We start from the raw sequence: 23,296 nt of genomic DNA, 5'->3' as shown, positions 1-23,296 counted from the left end.
CTTAGCCAAAAGGCGGGGAAGCGATGCATAGTGGACCATCTTAGAAATCAGTGGGTTCATTTCCCCCTGCACACTTACCATTTACAGATGGAGGAACTGGGGGCTCCAGTTCCTGGAGGAACTGGGGAGGAAGCCATCTGTCCAAAGTCATAGTGGAACTGGAACTGGGGTCAGAATGCCCACACTAAATGTCTGGTGTGATCTGTCCACTTCCACTCAGTCTCCCAAACAACTAGTCTCTCCTACCCAAACCAAAACCTTGGGCGCTCACATTTTTTCTGTGGAAATTATGGCCAAAGCTCACACCAACGAAGGTAAATAAGAAAGGAAACCTACAGGGGGAACAGACTTCTTTCTCTTTCAAATATGTCACCGGAATTCATTTTCACCCAGTTTTATCTGCACCAGGGAGGAGGAAGAAGGAACTAAACAGAATTTTGTTCAATAGACCAGGGCAACTTGCCTACAAAAGACACCAGGCAAACCCACACTCCCATGTTGTGCTTCCCTGTAGATCAGTGGATCTCCACCTTGGCAGCACACTGGCCTCAACTAGACCAAAAATGTCAGTGTTCTGGAGGGGGGGGGTGGGGTGGACAGGCATCAGTGTTTATAAAGCTCCCCGGGTGATTCCAATGGGCATCCCAAGTTGAGGACCACCCCTTCCTGCTCAAAATGAGGCCACTGACCAGCAGCACTGACATCACTTAGGAGCTTGTTAGAATGCAGAGCCTCAGGCCCCACCTGCATCTACTGGACCGGAACGTGCAATGCAGTAGGGCCCACCGCTGATTCATGTGTGCACTAAAGTCTGAGAAGCACTGAGGTGAGGTACTTGATGTATTTCATCTCTACACCTGGCAGCAGTTTTGCGAGGCACGTGTTCCATTCCAGAGATGAGGAAACCGATCCTGAGAGAGGTAAACTCACTGCTCCAAAGTCACGGAGAAGCTCCAGGACAACCAGGATGTGACCCCAGTGTGGTTCCAAAGACCACACTTTGTGCTGCACAGACCACTTCCTACAGCACAATCAAATACATGGCCCTGGGGGACCCCAGCGTGCTTGGGTCCTCAGACCCACTGGGCACGCCCCACCTTCGAACAGGATTCCACTTCCAGTGTCAAGTTCCCTCACCTCATAAAAACCAGCATAATTCATGAGAAAATACAAATAGTAAACACATGGGGGAAAGGTTCACTCTCCCCAGTAATCAGAAGAGAAATGCAAATTAGAGCAACATCAAGGAGCCATTTTCTACCGATATAATTAGCCAAAAAAAAAAAAAAAAAAAAAAAAAAGGGATGTTAGCAAAGTTGTTTTGAAATAGGTACATTTGTACATGGCTGGTGGCGGTATAGATTTATATAACCCCTGAGGAAAGTAATATGGCACCATCCATCAAAAGCCATAAATATATTATGCCCACTGACCCTGGGAATTCACCCTAAGGAAATAATTCAATAGGAGAGGAAAAGCTGTTTGTAGGAAGATGCTTATTGTAACATTTGCCGTGAACATTGGAAACAACTCAATATTCAGCAGTAAGGGAATGGCTGAGTAAACTGGGGTACATCAGCTCCTGCAGTGTTATGCAGCTATTGAAAATGATAATCAAGAAGCCCAAGCAGCAAATGTGGGTGAAAGCAAGTAGAATACAAAACTGTGCATACTGTGGTTATTGTGATGGAGAAAGACCGGGTGCATAGGATTTGGACAGGGAAGAGCTGGGCAAAGACAACCGGTGCTCAGGGTTGAGGGGACAATGGAAAGACCCCCTCCTTTTAATCTACAATTACAGACCTCAGTATAACTGACCCTTTGAGAGCAGCCTGGGGGCTCTCTGGTCAGGAGCTCTCTGAGGGGGGTGTGGAGTCACTTCCACTCTTCGTCCCTGGGCAAAGGGATTCCCAGATTCCACTCAGAGGTGGGAGGAGCTGACGCCTCCTCTTCTGTGTAGGCCGGAGAGCATGAGGCCGTGGGAGACCCTTCCCATCTTACCATGAAGCCTGGGGCACAAGTGCAGCTCCCAGTGATGCTGTGGCAGTCGGCGCCGTTCTGACAGGTGCAAGGCAGCTGGCAGCCATTGCCATAGTAGCCAGCAGGGCAGGACTCGTTGCAGTGGTGGCCAGACCAGCCTGGCTGGCAGGTGCACGCTCCAGTTACTGGGTGGCAGCTGAGCAGATGAGAGAAGAATGAGGGGACAGTCTGGCCAGAGAGGCAGCCACGTCCCACCCTCTGCCTACCCTAAGCCTGGTGTGCCAGGGTAGCAGGATCAAAAGGCCTCTCAGGTTAAAATGCTTACTGCCTTGTTTGTTTGCCAGAAGGTGCCAAGGTCAAGGTCACATGGTCTTTATGGCCCCAAGAAAGCGAGGCTCATGGTAATTATATAATTTACCTAAAGTCACATAGTTTGCAAAGGAAGCAGCAAAATCAGGATTATAACACAGGTCTTCTGACTCCCAAAGAAGTGCTCTTTATAATACAAATACAGAGTCCAAAGAAGAAGGGAGCCTTCTTCAGTCCCTTCCCTATGACTGTGATGTCCAGAGCCTCACTCACCCTGTACTCAAGGCAGATGCCTGGTGAGGCAGCAGGGCGTGAGAGGGTTGCAGTGAGACCCAGCGACTCTGCATATTGTAGGTACTCCATGGACATTTGCTATGTTAAAATGAGACCTGAGGGCAGATGTGGTCTCTCTCCTCTGGCGGTGTCTGCATGGGACAGGATACCTTCCATCTGGGCTTTGCTAGGGCTCCTTAAGAGTGACTGTGATAATCTTTACCCCTTATCTGTCTGGCTGCCTGGCATGACCTCTAGAGAATAGGGCAATCTCTGGCTAGCAGAAGTCTGATCCAACCAACAGCCAATATCTATTCATGATCAGAGGGGATGCTGGTGTGGTGACCATGTGCTTCTCAAAGCTTCTGGGGGGAGTGTAACTGACCAATGACCCCAGCTACTGTGTCTGAAATCCATCACTACATTCACTCAGAGCCCACACTTCCCCTGGGCTGCTCCCAACTAGAGCATGGCACAGACATGAAAGGTTGGCCCATTCCTGGGAGACCGGAGATTCTTCTGATGGGCAATTTGATCTAGAGACTCCCCATCTTGCCAGACTTTCTTAGAACTGTGATATAATCTAGGACTTTCCACCCAGCCTTCCTTCCTTCCCTCTCCTTCACATGGGTCAGACCTGCACTGCACTCTGATGTTTTCCTAGCCTCCCAGCCCCCACCCCGTTTTCCCTCATAGATGTTTCTCTAGTAAATCTCTTGAACGTGGGGAGAACCCAGACTAACACTCCAAGGAAGATGCTGAATGGTAGAGACAAGCCAACCTTCCTGGATTCCCTGTGTCACCTGCCTCTCTTCTCCAGAGTCCAGCTGAAGGGATATGATCAAAAGAGGCATGCTCTGGCCTGGCAGGGGAGCCTGGGTACAATTCTTGATTCTGCTAAATTCCACGAGACATGGGTTTTCTCTCCCCAGGTCATTGCTGTATCCCCAGCACCTGGCTTGTATTCACTGCCCAATTAAATATTTGGGAGTGAGTCATACTTTCACTATGAGTAATTATTTTCTGTGTCTATTGACTTATCATATGTCTCTCCCACCAGGTGGCAGCTCCATTGGGGAGGGCCCTTTGTCTATTCCACCTCTCTCTGTATTGTACCCCAGGGCCCCGCAGAGTCCCTGGCATGCTAGAGATGCTCAATACATATTTGGCAAATGAATTAATGAACACACTAATTGTGTGAAGCCCAGCCAAGCTATTTCTCTTCCGGGAGCCCTGGTTTTCTCATGGAAAATGAGGGATGGACAAGAGTAGACAGTTTCTGAATAATAAGTGCAAGTAGCTAATAATCATCTTGGAAAATGTTTAGTCTCATTAATTATCAAGTCAAAATAACAACGAGATATCACTTTTTCTCTATCAAAATAAATTTTTTTTTTTTAAGGGACAATTCTCAATGCTGGTAGAAGGTTCTGGAAAACTATGTGGGGTTATGTATCAGGAGTTTTAAAAATATTCAGACCCTTTGGTCTTATAATTCCATTTCTAAGAATCTGTCCTAAGGAAATAATCATAGTGGCAGAGAAAGATTTATGCACAGAGATGTTCCCTGAAGCATTATTTATAATAGAGGGCAAATGAAACCAATTTAAATAATAATGTGACCAGGCTATTAAAACACCAGGCACTTTATACATATATTTCTAATCTTCAGATAAGCCTGTGATTTAGGCATTAGAGCCTCTATTTTACAAAGGGCACTTGGAGGTAATGTGACTTGCTCACAGTCACGTGGCTAAGTCAGGGGAAGCAGGGATTCAAACCCAGGTCTGTCTGACCATGTTCTATCCATGGTCTTATGCCGCCTCTGACAACAAAGTGTTGGTTACGTGAATTATGACAATTTGTATGAAGAGATGTTACAGAAATATCCAAATGCTTCCCAAAATCTTTACTGATACCAGGTGAAGTGAAATAAGCAAATTGTAAATAAGTCATGATCTAAAATATGGAAAAAGTAAGACAGATATACATAGACGTGTATGAAGCACGAAAAAATGACAACAAAATGGCTTTGGGGTTGAGAAATTATGATGACTCGCAGTTTTTTCTTTAAAAATGTATTGTCGAATTTTCCCAAACTGAGCATCAATTCTATTTATACACAGATGTAAATCAATAAAAAGTGTAAATAAGTGGAAAAGGAGAATCATGCAAGGGATGAGGGTTTTAAGACTTCCTGGCTCCAGACAAACTCTTCCCTGAGCCCCACGCCATAGTTACGTGGGTGCCATGGGGCGGTGGCCCCCACGTGGTGACCCTGACCCTCAGCTAGACAGATGTGGGGCACATTCCCCTGTCTCAATACTCTGAGCAAGCCCCTTCTTGGTTCCACATTTCCAGGAGCCTCTCCTGGGGTGGGAGGGTCCAGCTTAGTGACAGTCTCAGGGATGGACACGGGTGGATCTAACAAACGACCCGGCAGCCTTGGCTGTGGCCATCAACTCAGCCCAGCCCCTGCGATGCCAAAGGGTCTCAGGCACGCTTGTGCCCTTCCCATCGGTGGGTTCTCTCACTGCAGACCCTGGCTCTGGTGGGACCGCCACCCCGTGAGAAGCAGACCGGGCACACGCTGCCTGGTGAACCTGACTTCTAAGTGCTCCCGCAGGGCCCGCCTGTAGTCTCAGCCACCAGCGTTTGGGTGTGTGCATTGGTGTCAATTTTACTTTTCACTCTGAGCACCGGAAAAGCTCAAAACTGCATCTGAAATCACTTCTTTCTCCCTCCTTTCATGTCCCTAAAATTCTAGGTAAAAAACCCATGATCTCTAGTTTCTTAATTTGATTGCTTATCATTAATTATAAAACCTCTCAAATACCTTTCAAGAGGGGCTGGGGGGAATGACTGCTGGCTGTGTGATTTATGACTGAGAACTGGGCACCTTCCTCACATCTGATCTCTCCCAGGCGTCCCCTGTTCCCTGCTCCCCTATGCTTCATGGTGGCACAGCCATTCCCTCAGTCACACGGTGGACAAGTGACTGTTGGTTAGGCTCAGGCAGAGGTCACAAACATTGGTGTTTAGGCAGGCTCAGTTCACTGTTTTTTTTTCTTCCCCTTGTCTTTATGCCATTTTCTCCAGACATAGATTAATCACAAATTAATAGGAGCCGAAAGCTGAACAATACAGGAATCTTTTCCGGGTGGATTTTTCTGTCGTTTTTATTTTGGTGGCTCTGAGATTTCTATCAATGCTGCATCTGTTGGCTAAATAAAATCTTTCAAAGGTAATACATGATCATGGCTGCTGGAATTCGTCTGTGACAATCCAGTTGTGGAGGGGACACGGCAGAGGCCTGACACACAGGCACTCTCTTTCTCAAGGTTATTCTTTTATGAAGGAGGATCATTTCTTTGTGCGTGCTACACAGCATTTATAAAGAGAATGAAGCGGTGGGGGTCTGACCAGCCACTTCTTCCCTCTTCGGGCACATGGGTTCAACCTCTGTGAAGCAGCCTCTCCAGAGGGGCACCGGGCAGAGAGAGGGTGGGACCAGATGTGGAGGGTTGGGGGTCGAGAGTACTCTGTTTCCCTGGGAAGATACTCAAGGCCTTGCATGCCTTCTTGGCGGGGCTCTGCCATAAGCTCTCAGAAGCCAGGGGGAATTGGGGGCTAGGCTTCTGGGGACCCCACACTCCATGTCTCAGGGAGTTGGGGGGACACTTCACCTTCAAAGACCACAAGAGAACTTTTGCCCCCACTGGGCTGATGAAAGGTGATGGACAGACTGGGAATCTGAGACGTAGAGAGGACAAGTGTACATAGCAGGACATTTGATCAGACAGAGCAAATGTCCTGAGGCCAGGACTCAGGGGTCCCAGACCCCACCCAGGATAACTTAACTCCCTCGAGATGAGAAGCCATAGAGTTCTCCCTCTACTTTTCTTGGATCCCAAGAGAAGGCTCTATATTGGGACAAAAGCTCACGGAAGAGAGGAGTGACGTGTGTCCATGCAGAGGAAGAGAGGTGTTCCCTGTGGCCACGAAAATGAAGTCAAAAACAGCCTGAGAGAGTTGAGTCAGGCCAAAGGCTCTCAACCACGGGCAATGTACCCTACATTCCCCATCCAGGAAACAGTTTTGCTTGTCAGAACTTGGGGGTGGGTTGTGGCCACTGGGGTCTAGTGGGTAGAGGCCACGGATGCTGCTAAACCCCCTACGATGCACAGAACAGCCCCCACAACCAAGAATTATCCGGCCCTAAATGTCAACAGTGGCCAGGTTGAGAAACTCTGAGTTAGACTGAATGAAAATGTTGAGTATGTGCGTTCAGTTATTGGGCCGGTGTGCCAAAAGAGCGGGGTGAAATATGAACAAAAATAGTAAGGCAGACATCAGCCCAGTGGCAGAACCACCTAGAGGCATCGGCTGAGTTGAATTCAGTGATTCTTCTTACTGAGGGTCTGCCCTGTGCCAGGCACCGTGCAATGCTGGGCAAGCCAGGTCATAACCGCCCTCAAGGAGCCTGGGCCACGTGTGACACAGCGGCCTGAAAGGAGCCCGCCATGCAGACACGGAGGAGCCCGGCCCGGAGCCCCCAGTTCTAAGAAACGCTATGGACTCCCAATCCCTGAAACATGACACGTGTTAAAGACAGGAAAGCAAACAGTCATCAATATTGGATGGGCTGAGATTAGCGACGGAGAAGAGGGAGTCCTTCCAGATTAATAATGCATGGAGGACTCCTTCAGAGGAAAAATAAATTATGCAGGGCAAGGCTGCTCAGGCACAGGAGGAAAACAATAGCTCTTTAATCTGGGGGTTGGTTGAATCTCTGTGGCAAGGAATCTCCCTGCATTGGACCTCAGCGGCAGCAGCCCTGCTTCCTGTCCCCGAAAGGGTCCTCCCTTGGCTTCCAGCTGGGGATGGGGCGGGGGGGGGGGGGGGGGGGTCCTGGTGCGGTTCCACCTGTGCAAGAGGTCCAGGCCCCTGACCGGCCATATGGAATCTTTAGAGCCTCAGAGCTCTTACCCTGTCCTCCAGACCCAGCAAGGACGCCACCTCCTCAAGACTTTCCAGACCAACAGAGCAGTTTCCTGTGACGCTTTCTAAGCACAGCCCTGGTCAGTTACTTGAGCACGTGTTGGGACCCAGTGGGGTCAGCCACATACATCTTACCGATTCCAAGATGCACGTTCCCCCGCATTCCCCCCTCTCAGATATTGGGCGCGCTATACAATCAATGGTACGTCATGGTTCAGGTGATAGCATTTTCCTTTCTTAGTAGTCCGTAAAACAGAGCTGTGCCTCACTACTGGTATTGTCTGGTATTGGAAGACCTATGGTAGAAGGGGCTCAGTGTGTGGGTGCTCCAGACCTGAGTTCCTGAGGGCTGGACGGGTGCTGAGGGACTCGATTTCCTCCTTGTGGTCCAGTCCCGCACACTCTCAGTGTTTGCTGAATGAATGACTGAGTGAATGACTCGGGTCATATATAGGTCTGCTAGGGCCCTCTCTACGGTGTCTTCTCAGCCCTCTGCCTTGCAGGCAGCATCATCCCAGCCGCTCAGCTCCAGGGATTGAGGACCGAGGACAGATCCCCTCTAAGCCATAATATCTGCTAAGATGCCTCCGCTTGCAGTGACCAGAGGCTCTTGGGTGATCTGTGGAGAATCAAATGCTGGAAATGAAGAGGGGGCTGGGGCCAAGTCCTGGCTGTCCCAGCAACTGGGCTGCAAAGAAGAGGCATCTCTGTCTGGCCTGCAAACAGCAGCGGTACCCATTGCCCCGAGCGTGCAGTCCTCCCGAGCTGTCTTGCAGGTCCGAGGAGAGAAGGGAGACTCCCCCATCCTTCACCACCCAGATAAGAAGCAGCCACATAGAGGGCTGTGGAGGTGTTATCTGGGGCCGACAGCCTCATTTATTACCAGAGGGTGCTGCCAGCTGGTGCATGAAGCAGGAAGTGAAGAAGACACGGAAGAGGTGGCCCAGGGCGGCTCTGGCTTCTCCGCTTCCCAGATTCAGGCTTCCCTGGAAGCAGCCGTCGGTGCCAGCTTCACCCGAGGTGCCCTCAAACCCGAAAGGACACAGACCGCAGGGAGAGGCTGGCCCTGACCTCTGTCCCTCCTACTCCTCCACTCTAGCCAGGGCCTGCTGGGACAGCCCTCTCCAGGTCCTAGGAGAGCCACACTGATCTCTAAGGCCCCTTCCAGTATTGATCCTCTGAGCTCCAAGGCCCTGGCTTCTGCCCTGGCGGTCTTGTCCCTGAACCTCTAGGGGCAGGCGGATGGCTTAGTTAGGCGTGGAGCACACGGAGGGGAAATTTCTCAAGGACAATGGCCCCAGAGCCTGTGGCACGTGAGCTGAGCCACCCTAGCACCCCAGGACCATGTGGCCACACTCCACGCTGCTGCCCTGAGGGTCACCAGACTCCCTCCTTACTTCTGTGTGTGGGGTCTCAGGCAGGCCCATTTTCAAAGCTGGCAGCTGGGTGTGGTAGACAGAGGCAGGTGACCCGGGTCCTGGTCCTGGCTGTCTGTGGCTTTGGCTTCCCCTTTTCATCAAAGTGGTTAGCTGAGCTCTTCAATGCCCCATCCGGGTGACCAAGCAGGGGCATGTGCCCTGAGAAGCTCCCTCTCCACCGGTGTTCACCTGCCCACCCAGCCCCCGGCTCACCTGACCCCAGCTCGTACCTGATGGTGTTGTCGGCATCACAGGGGCAGGGCAAGGCACAGCCCAGGCCATACAGTCCCTCGGGGCACAGCCGCTCCTGGCAGCGGGGGCCTTTGTAGCCGGGATCACACTCACAGGCGCCGGTGGTGGGCGAGCACTGGCCTCCATTGTGACAGTCACAGCGCTGTGAGCACTGGAAGCCGAAGGTCCCAAACGGGCATTCCTCTTGGCACCTGCGGGAAGGAGACTGGGGTTGAGGCTGTGCCCCGCCACCTGCCCTTCCAGATCCGCCCAGCACACACCCTGTACCTCTAGGCCTGAGCCTGGGGTGTGGCACCTGATCCCAGCATCCCTCCCTCCCTTCTCATCTTCCAGGAAGCACCTGCAGGCAGGTCCCCGCTTGGTGCCTGGTCCCCTCAGTCCCCCCGGCACGGAATTTGTATGGTCATACTTCATTGATTAGAGGCTTTAAATGGGGTTTTACTTCACTTTTTTTGATTGCAGTAAAATATATGTAACATAAAATTGAACATTTTAACCATTTTTAGGGCTCAGTGGCATGAAGTATATTCACATTTTGTGCAACTGTTTCCACCATCCAGCTCCAGAACCTTTTCACCTTCCCCAAGCTGGAATGTCTGTACCCATTAAACAATAAACCTTATGTATTTTTTTAATTAAAAAAATTTTTTTTAACATTTATTTATTGTTGAGACACAGAGACAGAGCATGTGCAGAGGAGGGGCAGAGAGAGAGAGAGAGAGAGAGAGAGAGAGACAGAGAGACAGAGACAGAACCCAAAGCGGGCTCCAGGCTCCGGGCTGTCAGCACAGAGCCCGACGCAGGGCTCGAACCTACAAACCAGGAGATCATGACCTGAGTTGAAGTTGGATGCTTAATCGACTGAGCCACCCAGGCGTCCCATAAACCTTATGTTTTTAAGCTATGTTTTAGCATCTCTGCCATCAGTTCAGTCTTACAACTGATGGCGTGTCACAGGGTAATTATCCGTGTTTTCATTCTTAGCCGTCGACAAAATGATGCATCTTACCATTGGTGGCATCTTGGGTTTGACGAAACGTGGTCATTTCATTTCTAATCACTGTTTCCGATTTTATCTTTTGGGCAGATGTACAGTCTCCCTTGGTCAGACTAGAAACGTGTGTCCTCCACCAGCGTGGAATTTTCCTGAGTACAAGAGGTATCCTCCTTCACCAGATGGGAGAATCCCCCACACCAGGGACTAATTCTTCCTCCTCGGACTGGGGATGCTGGTGAGCCAAGGAGGAGAAGTGAGCCCCTTTCATGTCTTGACTTTTGTGTCCAATAGTTTGGCCTGCTCCTTGGAGCTTCCGGTAATAACCTTCATTATTTAAATCATTGCCTTGCAGCCCCTGGGTGTGGATCCTCTGTGGAAGAGTGAGACCCCTGCTGCAGAGTGCCCGACACCCCCCACCCCAGGCCAGGGCTATTCCCCAGGGAGGCAAAGTCACTGTCACTGCGATCCTGACAAGGTCAGGGGTACACCTGGGGACATAGAGGGTAAAAGAGGTGGGTGGTTCCTGCATCCCAGAGACAAAGGAAATGGCCTCTGGGATTTGGGATGACCCACGGGGCAGTCTGCTTCTGTGATGCTGGAAGGTCGATTCTGGCATCTTCTTTCTCATCATAGAATGGGATGATAATAAAAGCTCCCCAGGTTGTTTGAGGATGAAATGAGGTAATGTGTGTAAACCCTCAGAAAGGTGCCCCACGCACGGTAAGGGCTCAGTAAGAAATGTGAGTTATTAATTTTCCCGTTAATATTGTTTTCTAAAGTTCTCAGAGCCCATCCGACCTTCTGCCTCATGTTCTGATATGAAAAGGCTTCAAGGGAAAAATTCTAAAACATTAACCATGGAGTAGACTTGAGGAATTCTAAAATGTTCTAATGGTCATCTAGACAACCATTTTCCAGTTTTCCTATGCCTTCCACAATAATGGTGGGGGGGGGGGGTTATAAAAAATACAGCCCTAAGTTCTTTATTAGATCTTGGGAGAGTTGTGAGTTGTAACCAGTGTTCTCCACAACAGGGCAGGGAGAGACCATGTCTGGGCGACCTTGGGTACTGATCACGATGGGGAGGGGCCCCGGTGATGCTGTAGGACTGGGTGGCAAGTGCCTCATGCCCAGAGTGGCCGGTGTGTCAGATGTCAGTCTTGGCATAGGGGGTCTCTGTCTCTCTTTTCTTTGTCTCCTTGAGCCCATGATGACAGGAGAAGGAAGAAGGTGACGGAGGTCTAACTTTGCGGGCTTTCCCGAGGAAGATGTCACCCATCCGCCCCTCACAGAGTTACTGTGACAAAAGGAGGAATGGAGCAGAATGGACGGGCAGTGGGGATGATGATGGGTACAGCCTGGACAGTGGTCAGAGGGGACTTCCAGCTGTGCACACCCCAAAGTCCGGCCACAGGCCCCTAAAGCAGCAGGAAACTCACTATCCAAAGTGCCAGCCCCTGTTCAGCCTCAGAATGGATTTTTCCAGATGTCACTCAATTTGGGTCTCCTCAGATGTCTCAGATGTCAGGGCAAGAGACCCAAGCGAGGAGACCCTCCTGACTCCTCCTCCCTTCCACTGGAACATTCCTGCTCCCTGCATCCAGCAGGAGTGGGCAGAGCCCTGGCCAGTGAGCTCCTTGTGAAGGGCACCACCCCTACCCTGCCATATTTATGAAATGACTTATTCCACAGCCCCAGAAAAAGAATCTGGAAATGAAATATTGACAACCTAATCCATTTACATAATCAGCCTCTTTTTTTTTCTTACTCACAATTTAAACAACTTATTTATTTAGAGATCAAGCAACGACTGCTAATGAATTTTACACAAAGCACGCTAATAACGGGGCCTGTGGAACAGAAGGGTAATCACAGCAGGAATTAGTTTTCTACTTAAACATCCTTCCTTTGCAACATATCAATCTAATGTGTCTGATATTGCCATTAACAACCAGATCCATTGCTCAATTAAATTACAAAATGAGCTGCAAAGCCCTCGTTACGTTTCATGTTTAATTTGCACTGGATTCTGCCTATCCGGGGAGGCCTGCATTATTACACCCACTCAACTTTAATATGCTTGCAATGATTTGGGGAGGGTTAATGCAGCTGTCACCTACAAAATTAATGGAAGCAATTTTACAAAATATTAAACACTAGGTGGCCCGTTTAGGTGGGAAACCCAAATGCTACTGGCCCTCCCACTGAACTCTCTATAGTTGATTGGTGAAGCTTGCTCAGGAGACCCCAAGGATTTGGGATTTCTCTCTGGCCCAGGATTGAGGGCTGCCCCAACAAGAAGAGGGATTAGAATTACTTTTCTGTTGGGCACATCTTGGAAAATCGAGAGAGTCAGTGATGTAAGGTCTACTGGTGTTGCGTCCAGCCAGCTGGAAGTCTGGGCCTGCTTGTCTCCAACAACAAGTGAGCTGTTGTTACCTCTCATGTGCAGGTGGACTGCAACAAAGGGTCATGTTCTGGTTCTGGGGTCTTCTAGCTCCTGACCCTCGTAGCTCATCCTGAGCATTTCCTTATTGGGGGAGAGGGTGAGGATGTGAAGTTGGGCTCGGTGCTTCAGTCCGTCCCCTCTGCACCTTCCCCCAGAGACCCCCATCTTTGACAGAAGTCAGAGAGGATTTCCAGATACTGCACCCCATGTGCTAAGGCTGGGAAGATCAAAGGGATGGATACTGGCTCACAAAGAGATTAGATCTGGCTCAAAAGACTTTGGGCTAGAAGCACATAAATGTAAAGCAAAAAATGGAAAATCGCTTTTCTGGACATCGCCAAGAATTTGAGGCTGACTCCAGTCACAGTTGGAGGGGCCCAATTATATTGTCACAACCAGAAAGACCAATTAGTTGACTCAGCCTCGATCCCTGCTTGCTGATGTTATCTGGGCAGGAGAAGCAGAGGGATGGTGAACAAACGTTCCTCTTGCCTCACCTTGTCTGGGCAGAGTAACAAAACCCAAGGTCAGAGATAAGACGCAGATCCCACAGAAGCAGGAAAAGCATGTGAGAGCCTCCTTTCTACCACCCCTCTCTCTGCTCGAAGAGACACATGTAGGTGAGACTTGGCCCGGGTCCTGTGGGCAAACGTCCTCTTCCAGCTCTGAATTCACTCACCATCCAACACACTGACTGTGGCTTCTCTCACTTCCATAGCACCAAGCCCACCCATCATCATGGCATCCTTCTTCCTACCATGGCAAATGTGCTTATACAGTAATTCCTCAGTTATGTGTTTTGTGAGCTATCTGCTCTGCAGGGCTGGAGTGATTCCTGGACCCTGTGCCCTTGTTCAGTCTGCTCTCAGGCCTCTAGCCTTCAGAGAATGCAAACTTATGCCCGTACCCTTTTGGCAGAACTCAAATTAGGCACAGAAATTTAGTTCTAGAAGAAATTATGCAAAATGTACTAACTAGTTTGCACCCCCAGCTTCCTTGGATTACTGGTGCCATTGTCTCCCTGCAGTAAGGCAGAAAGCAGAGAGTGGCTAGTAGGTGCTCACTTCCTTCTCTGGGTGAGTCAGTGCAAGTTTAGGGCTTGGGTCACCGGGCTGGGGGCGGGGCGGTGTGTGTAGCGGGCCAAGGGCCAGGAAGGATGAGTTGATGAGTCTTCCCGGCAGGAGGACTCAGAATGCTTTCTGAGAAAGGAGCAGGAAGGCTCACAGAGGGATGCTGTGGGCTGGTGAACCCCAGCCGCTCTCTGCAAGGCTGCTGGGAAAATGAGCAATATGAACAGCAAGGACAATAGCTAACCCCCCTCTTACCTGTCCCCCATGTAGCCAGCTGTGCAGTGGCACCGTCCAGTCACATGATCACACTGCCCTCCATGGTGGCAAGGACAGTCCTGGCTGCAGTTCTGGCCGAATGTCCCTGGTGGGCAGGGCTGGGCACACACTGCTCCCTGAAACAGAGGAGGGAAGACACACATAGGTAGTGCAATCCTGAGGCCACTCTCTCCTAGAAGTGGTACAGCGGCCGTAGTCCAGGGACCACCCCATTTCCTCAGTGGGACTTTCTTCCCAGTCATAAAGCATAAGAAGCTGGACATGGTGGCTTCCAAAGCCCCAATTTAGAGACAGGGAGACTGAGGCCAATTTGCTCATCCAATTATTCAGCACACATTTATTAAGTGCCTGTTGTATACCAGGCTCTGTGTTAGATATTATGGATACAAAAGTATGAGGGAGACTCGATTTGTGACCTCCCAATCTACTGGGGAGAGAGGCAACAAAGCAGATAACTAAAGTACAATGTGCTAAGCACTGTGACACTGGCAGACAATAAAGTGCTGAGGAAAAACAGACACTCTAATTAAACATAGTGGTCTGGAAACACACACTTTATTTCTATTTCTTTCCCCAACCCTGCTAACATGAAAGCAAAGGGGCAAAGGTATGAGCCTGCAAAGACAAAAGCAATGGAAGTGGAGACCATGCAGGACACAAACGTCTTCCAAGATATGCTGGAAGATGGTAACCTCAGTAAAGCTCAGGAATCAAAGACACCAAGAACATCTGAAGGTCCAAGGGCAGGTGTGCAGGAACAGGAGGGCTATTCAAAAGTTTATAATAGATAGAATTAGACCCCAGACCTCTGCCCCCACTTCAAACAGCCAGGTGACTTCCCCAGTCTGGCAGAAGCCTGGAAGTTGACTTTTGAAGAGTCTGACCCACGTAGGCTTGGACAGAGGGACACCAAGCACAACTGAGGGAGGTGCCATGAGAAACAGGGATCCTGTGCACTCTGCCTGCTCAGCAACTAGACTGCTGATTACCATTCCTGCTAGGGATGCAGGTAAGCTCAAAAGCAAAAACCTGCAGATATTGATATTTGAGGGTCCCATCAGTCAACAAGCCTGGAAACTCCCCCTACCTTTAAGCTTCCTAACAGCTTTTCTGAGGCTTACCAGAAAACCTGAACAGGTACTGGAGGATCACCAGATATTTCAAATGAAATAACAGATGAAGACCTAAGCAGAAAATACACAAAAGGAACACAGAGGAAATAGGAAGTATGCAGGGAGCAAAGACAACTTTTAAAAAGAGAATTACAAACCTCCGTTATAATTAAAATGAGTATCCGTAGGTAGTTATTTGAAATTATTTTTATCTATGAAAGAGCAGAGTGGTATAAAAGGAAATATCCCAGAGAAAAGTAAAGATTTCTTGAAATTTAAAAATAAGATGGCAGAAATTTAAAAATTTTTAGTAGAAGAGCTGGAAAATGCATAAATTTCCCACAAAGTAGGACAAGAGAGAGGGAGAAGTGCGGGGGTGGGGGAGGCACTGAAGGAGGAAACTGTAGGCAAAATATAATAAAATTAGAGGATCAGTCCAGGAGGTCTGACATCTAATTAACAGAGGATTTCAGACAGTGGAACAGAGAAAATGGAGGTGCCTAAATTAAATGGGAAATATAATACAAGAAAAATTTCCCAGAATGGAATAATGGAAAGCACTGATCTCTGAATTGAAAAGGTCTAGAGAGTTTCCAGCATGAAAAATGAAAAAGACCCACATTAAGGCTTATAATTATAAATTTTTATACTTCCATGGATAAAGAAATTATCCTCAAAGTTTTTAGAAAGTCACATACAAAAGAACAGGAATCAAAATGTATTGGATTTCTTAACTAGAAGCTAGATGATAATGGAGCAATGCCTCAGAAATTCAGAGGAAAATAATTTCCAACCTAGAATTCTATACCCAGCTAAACTAACACTCAGGTGGGGCGTAGCCTCAAAAAACTAACTTCCTAAGCTTCTCTTCTAGAAAGCTACTGAAGGACTTTTTTTTCATTAAAAAGAATTATATGATAAAAAGAAAGAAATGGGGACTTCAACAGAAGAGAGAGGTGGAGGGAATCACAGGGTGGCAGTGAAAGGAAGTCCGAGAATGACACCAGGGCAGCAGGAACTGAAGTACACAAAGCTCTGGGGGGTGTGGCCTCCAAGAAAATAACTGGAACAAAACCCAAAATGAGAGATTTCTAATGGGTCTGAACTTACTGAGAGGCCTTTTTGAGTTCTGCCAGAGAGTTTTAGGGATAAATTAGTAACAATACATAGGTGAGCATATTAACATAAACACTGATTTTGAATTCATTATGTCATCAAATTATGAAGTCATCAATGTCATCAAAATGATTCAACCAAAAATTATAATAAAGTTGCACTGAGAGGGTTGGGGAAGGGTTGCATGTGACGTGTGTGTGTGTGTGTGTGTGTGTGTGTGTGTGTGTAAGACAGATCTGAATCTTATCCTATGGTAGGAAGTCAACAGAAATGGCAATGAAATGGCAGTGAAGCATGTGATGCAGAAATGAGGAGGGAAATGCCAGAAGAAACACCTACAAGAGGTGAATGCACTTGCCTTTCAGGAGTAGGATTTGTGAGTGAGTCAGGGGACTACTTTCCCCTCCCTTCAGTACTAGCCTTGTGAGATTAGATAACTTAAAAAAAATTTTTTAAATGTTTATTTCTGAGAGAGCAAGAGCGAGAGAGAGAATGAGCAGGGGAGGAGCAGAGAGAGAGAGGAAGACACAGAATCTGAAGCAGGCTCCAGGCTCTGAGCTGTCAGCACAGAGCCTGATGTGGGGCTTGAATTTGTGAACTGTGAGATCATGACCTGAGTGGAAGTTGGACGCCCAACCGACTGAACCACCCAGGGGCCCCAAGATTAGATAACTTTAAACAATTATATCTGTGAATCTTAGGTCTTTATAAAAGAGAAATCTGAACAAGCTTCCCTTTCAGCCTCTCCCTTTCATTTCTCTTATGGAGACCAAGGATTCTCCCACAATTAATTCATCAATAAGTTCAATACACAGTTATTAAGCACCAATAACTGCGGGCCCAGAGGAAGCTGGTTTACTCAGGAAAATGCTGCCAGACCCAAGTCATTTTTCAATATCATCCAATTTATTGTAATGAATTAGGTGGGAGGCTTTTTAGCTCAGATTTCTCTTCCCCACCTGTCAGAAGGTGAGGGACTGGTGTGGGGGGAGTGGAAGGGGGAATGGAGAAGGCAGAGGCAGCAGCTGAGGGGACAGTGAGATGAGTGTGTATGTGAGGAGAGGGGCAGGGAAAAGCCACAGAGGAAGGGGCTCTTTTCCTCCTAGGGGTGATAGGGGTTCCCCATAGAGGCTTGCCTTTCTCACTATACCCCAGAAGCTTCTAAGACATGACCAGGACTCCACAAGGAGGTCCACAGAGAAGCTTCGTGTACAGAGTGCTACCTTCTGAAATTGCCTGGGAAAATCAAGCTCTGGATTGTACTCTTTAGATCTGTGAGTGTAGTGGAAGCCGCTGGGGGCCAACAAGAAAGTGAGGGCTTGGAGGATGATAAAGGCAGGACCCTTCAGCCCAGCACCCTCTTCCCAGCCCTAGCCGTCCCTGGGAGGGGCCTCAGGACTGAGCTGCAGCGTCCTTACACTGTGACTCTGCATGCACAAGGGGTATTAATAATTCATACAAATCTGCAAGTTAAATGCTGTGTAAAAAATAGAAACGCAATTGTCTACCAAAAAATTAAAAATATAAAGTCCCCAAATCCATAGGTGTCTATTGACAGTTTCCTGTCGTCTCGAAGAACAAACTTCTCACTGTGTTGGGAAGAAAAAAATTCCTCCAAGACTTCCTCCCTTCCCCTTCTTTGACCACTGGCTTCCATCAGTGTCTCTAGAGAGGCCTGTGGCCCATTCTCCTCCTCCCTCACCCTGACCCAACCTCAATGCCTGCTGCTAGGCCTCTGAAAACCCAGCCTGTGGGTGGTGGAATTCTGGAAGCAGGTGGGAGATAAGAGGGTCTTTCCAGAGACTGGTTCAGGGTGGGAGAAATGGGCAGGTGAGAAATGAGAGAGGCAGCAGCAGCCCCTTTGTCCTCAGAAGAGACAGTCAGACAGACACCAAGGGCTGGGGTTCAGGAGTCCAAGAGTCAGGAGACCCAGATTCTAACCCACCTTCCTCTTAACCAGCAGTGTAGCCATGGGCAGGTCACTCAACCTCTCTGGGCCTCAGCTTCCTCATCTGAGAAAGGAGGGGATTGATGGACCAGTGGTGTTCAGACCTCTAAAAGCTGGGAGGCCCTGTTTTTATATGAAATCTTACCAAGAACCTCAATATAGAAAGTAGGTTAAAATGGAGAAGTGAGGGTGTGTGGGACCCAGAGCCCTAATTATTAGGCTCCCCACCCACCCTCACCCCCAAGAAACCCGAGGGTTCTGTGAAACTCAGAAGGAAATCCTACAGTCTTGATCAATTATTTCCAAATATGGATCTGCGGACAGGGTTGGCTGCTTCAGAATCATCTGGGGATCTTATTAAAGATAGAGATCCAGGCCCCAGAAAGTCTCTGGTGGGGCCTGGAAATCTGTTCTTAAGACCCACCCTCAGCCCCAGAAACTCTGGCGTGCAGCCACGTTTGGACACTGCTGGACCAAATCATCCCCTGGTCCTTTCCTGCTCTAAAAAATCCCGGCAAATCTGTGCCCGTGTCAATGGGCCCTGCAAGCATCCCTCCAGCCTGCTCCCCATGACCTCTGCCTTCACAGCTTCCCGAAATACCCTGCTCCTACTCAGCACCCCTGTCCTCTCTGGCTTTGCAAAGAAGTTTCAGGCCCTGGGGGATGCAGCCCCCTGTGTCACTGAGCTTCCCCCAAAATGGGGTGTGTTACTGGAGAGTCAGAGGCGGGGGCACAGCCTGGGAGAGTCCGATTTAGTGACTCGGTGCTCCTGAGAAGCTTGGGTCATTGGTGGGGGGAGCCCTGACAGAGTGTGTTAGCTAAAAAAAAAAGAGGCTTGTGGATTGTCTGCAGGATCCAGGGATACAAAACAAGCAATGATAAAGGACAGAGTCTGCAAGGCACTTTGAACGTGCACTGCCTCATCTGAGCCTTTTGCCCACCAGGGCGGTTATGAAGGGCAGGGCTTACTATTGTTGTATGGGTTCTGCTTACAGATGGGGAAACAGAGACCAGAGTAACTGAGCACTTTTTTCAGGGTCAACACTGGTTGCAGGACCTGAACTGAGGCCTGTGAGGTTGTAATTCCCATCCTTTCCTTTCCATAATAGCGGTTCCCAGACACAAGAGCTGGGTTGGTTGAGGCTGCACCAGAATCACCGGGAGCGCATATTGAAATGCAGATTCTGGGCCCAGAGAACAGCGGGGTACAGGCTGGGAATCTGAAGTTCTAGAACTTCAGGTGATCTCTACTCTTCCGTCTCCCCTCCTCCTCCCACCTGTTCCCCTGCCCTCACACCACACCCTTTCTGCCACATTGGGCCCAGAGCCCACGGCAGCTCAGGTGAGTACCTATCTATGTCCAAGGAAAGAGCTTATCTAGATTTCAACTCCTTTGAGCATGAGAGACCACAGGCTCAGAGAGGTTAAGGAACCTGCCATCAGTTCACACAGCCCTTAGATGTAGACTGTCATTCAAAGTTGTGTCCAAGGGATCTCCGGTGGTTATCTAGTGATGCCTGTGACCACAGATAGGAGGGAGAGTTTTCAGGGTGGGAAAAGAATTCAGCCCCTCAACGTGTGTGGGTGAGGGACGCTCACACCTCTTACAGAGGCCCACCCAGGTCCTGTGGGCCCACCTACCGTCCAGCCTGGGGGGCAGGCACACTCTCCAGTGATGTGGTGGCAGGTGCCCCCATTCTGGCAGGGGCAGCGCAGCTCACAGTAAGCCCCGTGGCTTCCAGGCGGACACAGCTCCTCACAGCTGCATGAGGAAGCAGAGGTGTCAGACATGGCAGCATTCAGTCAGTGGCAGTGTCCCAGTACTCCAGGGCTCCCTAGGAATTCGAGAGTCCACAGCCGATGTGAACTGTATTAGCTGAGATGCAGTCCTGCTTTCTGCCAGAAGGGGGAAACAGGGCTCAGACATAATGAACTGGAATGCTGTGTGACTGGGCCCATGCCTATGGGGTAACTTAAGCGCTTAATGTCAAGAAGAGTGTTTTTTGGGGAAGGCTTCCGTGAGAGGAAGACATTTTATGTGGGTCCTGAAGGTGAAGTTAGTTTCACTGGGAGAAGGGAAGGAAGGGCATGCCAGGCAGAAGGAACAGCATGAGTAAAAGCACTGAGATGTGGTTATTGATCTGGCTTTTAAGAATCTACCTAGATTCAGGGAGACTAAGTATCTGGGGCATGCCCCACTTTTAGCCTCTGGAAAGTTCTCAGCTGTCATGACGGGTTCATGTGCACTGCTGAGGTATGAGGGAGGCTTTGCACAGGATCTTGGCCTTGGGCCTCAGGGAAATGGCCCTGGCCTCTAGCTGGAGCTGGCCCTGGAGTTGGCCAGACCTTGGGGCAGGAAACACCCTCAATCAAGGATGTGTCCCTGACCAGTGTCCTTGGATACCCTCTCAGGATCTAGGGCTGTTGGGAGGCCACTGAGTCTTCAACAGGGTGGGGAGTGGGGAGGAGAACTTCAATCTTGCTCTGAGGGGGTCTCAACTAAGCAGTCTTAGAGGTTCCCTCTCAGTACAGACTCTCTAGAGAACTGGAGTGAGGGGCTGTTTGGGGTGTGAGGGGAGAAGACAGGGGATATGAACAGGCACAATAAATTCTCTGAATCTATTCATGGTACTTACTGCCCAGGGCCCTAACCCATCTCTTTCCCAAATGGCCTGGAAGGGTCGGGACCCAGGTGAGCAGCGGGCATTTGGGTTATGATCAGAGGAGAATGCCAAACTGAGGTCTGGGGCCCGGACAGGAAGGGCCTCCCAGGAGGAGTTTCATGAACTCCTGATGTACTTGGTCTCAGCTTGCACCTGTTACCCTGGGGCCTGGATGGAGGGACCGGGGACCTGCGTGGGTGAGGCCTGGGCATTTAACCTCTGTAGGGCTTGGGGTCACAGCGCGGGAGATCTGCCAGCCAGGACTACCTTGAACTTCTGTCTGTACCCCCTACCCTGCTCCTCGGTTAGGGGCCAGTGGCAGACTGCGCAGCTGCGGGGAGGGAGCCAGCCCCGCCCCGCCCCGCCCCTAGGGCCCTGGGGACGGTACTCACTAGACTCCGGTGTAGCCCGGAGCGCAGAGGCACTGGCCGGTGCGGGGGTCGCAGCTGGCTCCGTGGCGGCACTGGCACTGCAGCTGGCAGCCCTTGCCGTGGGTGCCCGGCGCACAGAGCTCCTCGCAGCGCCAGCCGCGGAAGCCAGCGGCACACACGCAGGCGCCCGTGATGGGGTTGCACAGGGCTCCATTCTGGCATTGGCACCGATTGCTGCAATGGGGGCCCCAGTGGTCGCTGTCACAGCCTGCAAGAGAGGAGCCGGTCAGGGCTGAGGGAATTCCCTGAGGGACTGTCCTTGGGACGGGGGCCGGAACCGATACCCCAAAGGCCACTCTCTGCGTTGCTCTTCCCTGGATAAGGAGACAGCAAAGGGCCATTAGGGGGGAAGCTTTGGCACCTCATAACCTCCATGGGCTCTTCGCCAAGCCACTCCACTAATCATACACCCTAAGAAGATTATTTCTTCAAGGTATCTCCCAGTCTGGGCCATCCCATTCCAACCAGTGCTTCCCTGAAGCCCCTCCCCGGTATTGAAATTCTGGAACCATAAGCTATTCACCTCCCTCTGCCTTTGCTAAATTCTTCTTGGTTGGTTGTCTCTGTTCCTCTCAGCCAGGCTTTCTCTTCTGGTTTGCTACCGCTCTTCTCTGTGACACTACTCACTCCCCCTTCTCAGTCCCTCCCCAGCTCAGCCCCCATCTCTCTCTCTTTCCCTCTCTTCCTGAAACTCATTAGTTTTCTCACCTCTTGTACCTCACTCTCCAGTGAGAATGCCTTCTAGCTCCCTGCACCCTCTCCCCCCCACCCCCCTCCCATCTCCCTGTCACCCTTCCCATCTGTCTCTCCGAGGCTTCTCCTTTTCAGCAATGTCTACCCACCCTGCACCCCCACCCCCCGCCCCTGGGTTGCTTTATCTTCAGTTCAATTTCTTTACTTTCCAAGTAGCCAACTTCAGAAGGAGCAGGAAAAAGAAATGTTTCCCTGGGAGGAGCCAGACAGCCTTCAAGATCTTTATATGTAATTAAATGTTTCAAAGAGTGATGATATCTGAGCCAGCTTTGCAGAAACTTTCACAGCTGTGGAAAGGACCTGAATGGCAGAGCCCCAGGTAGATCACCCAGCCTGCTGCCACCTCCCCCTCTGACCTTCCCCTGGTGCATACAGGACACCCAATACCAAGATGTCCTCAAACCACAGGCTCATTCACTTGAATCCTGGAGTGTGGTGGATGTGGGGTTCAAGCATGGCCATAGACAGGCACAGATAATGTTCTACGAGAAGTTCAATGGAGACAAAGACTACTCCCAGCTAAGGAGATCGGGAAAGACTTCCTAAAGTCTCATTTGTCTGCCTATCAGAGTGACCAAGTGTCCTGGTTTCAGCACTAAAATCCCACCTTCTGAGAAATCCTTCAGTCCTGGCCAAACCGGAATGGCTGGACACCCTACCTTCTGAAGACAAGGTGCCGATCAGATGATCTTTGTGCTCCAGTGATTCTAGGGTTTAGACACTCAGAGAAGGAAGGCGGCAGGTGAGTGTGACTGGAGAAAGTGTCACTGGGGCAGGCTCAGTATGAACAAAGAGGCAGTGGCGCTCGAGTGTTGGGCATGCACAAGAGCAGAAGGTTCTAGCGAGGCCAGTGAGTACATGGGATCTTTGGGGACGAAGGCATTGATGGAGGAATCACTCCATCAGCCCCACAAACTCCACTGGATGTACCTCCCACTTGCTGACCAAGGTCAAATGGTCAATGTCATGGAGCCTGTCCATCATCCTTTAACAGATAGAACTAGCCTGGGCCCAAATCCCTGTCTTGCTTTATTCCTTCTTCATCTCTGCCCCAAATATTCACATATACAAACTGAGCTGCCAGCTTATGAGTAAGCCCCACCCTGCATTTTCTACCTGGTACTATGGTGAGGCAAAATCAAGTCCAACAGCCAAAATGATCTTGACAAAGAACAAAGCTGGAGGCATCATGCTTCCGGATTCCAAACTATATTACAAAGCTATAGTAATCAAAACAGTATGATACGG

The 23,296-nt window shown here is 49.8% G+C and overlaps 1 protein-coding gene across 13 annotated transcripts in view; it reads right to left on the bottom strand.

Moving 5' to 3' along the window:
* The window catches only part of MEGF11 (multiple EGF like domains 11), a 353,192-nt gene that overhangs the window by 56,012 nt on the left and 273,884 nt on the right, over positions 1–23,296 (bottom strand). For all 13 annotated transcript variants that reach the window (XR_002077980.2, XM_053888936.1, XM_019441733.2 and 10 more), the window contains exons 6-10: positions 21,257–21,503; positions 19,843–19,963; positions 14,005–14,141; positions 9,212–9,424; positions 2,002–2,176 (exon numbers count right to left, since the gene is read on the bottom strand). Coding sequence is in view for 12 of the 13 variants with exons in the window: in XM_053888936.1 (XP_053744911.1) it covers positions 2,002–2,176; positions 9,212–9,424; positions 14,005–14,141; positions 19,843–19,963; positions 21,257–21,503 (893 nt within the window). In the remaining variant the exon portion in view is untranslated. The remainder of the gene's footprint in view (positions 1–2,001; positions 2,177–9,211; positions 9,425–14,004; positions 14,142–19,842; positions 19,964–21,256; positions 21,504–23,296) is intronic.

This window comes from Panthera pardus, unplaced genomic scaffold (assembly GCF_024362965.1).
Source record: "Panthera pardus isolate Hobbes unplaced genomic scaffold, ASM2436296v1 HiC_scaffold_24, whole genome shotgun sequence".
Lineage (NCBI taxonomy): Eukaryota > Metazoa > Chordata > Mammalia > Carnivora > Felidae > Panthera > Panthera pardus.
Note: the sequence above shows the minus strand (reverse complement) of the source record. Positions and strands in the feature narration are given on the sequence as shown.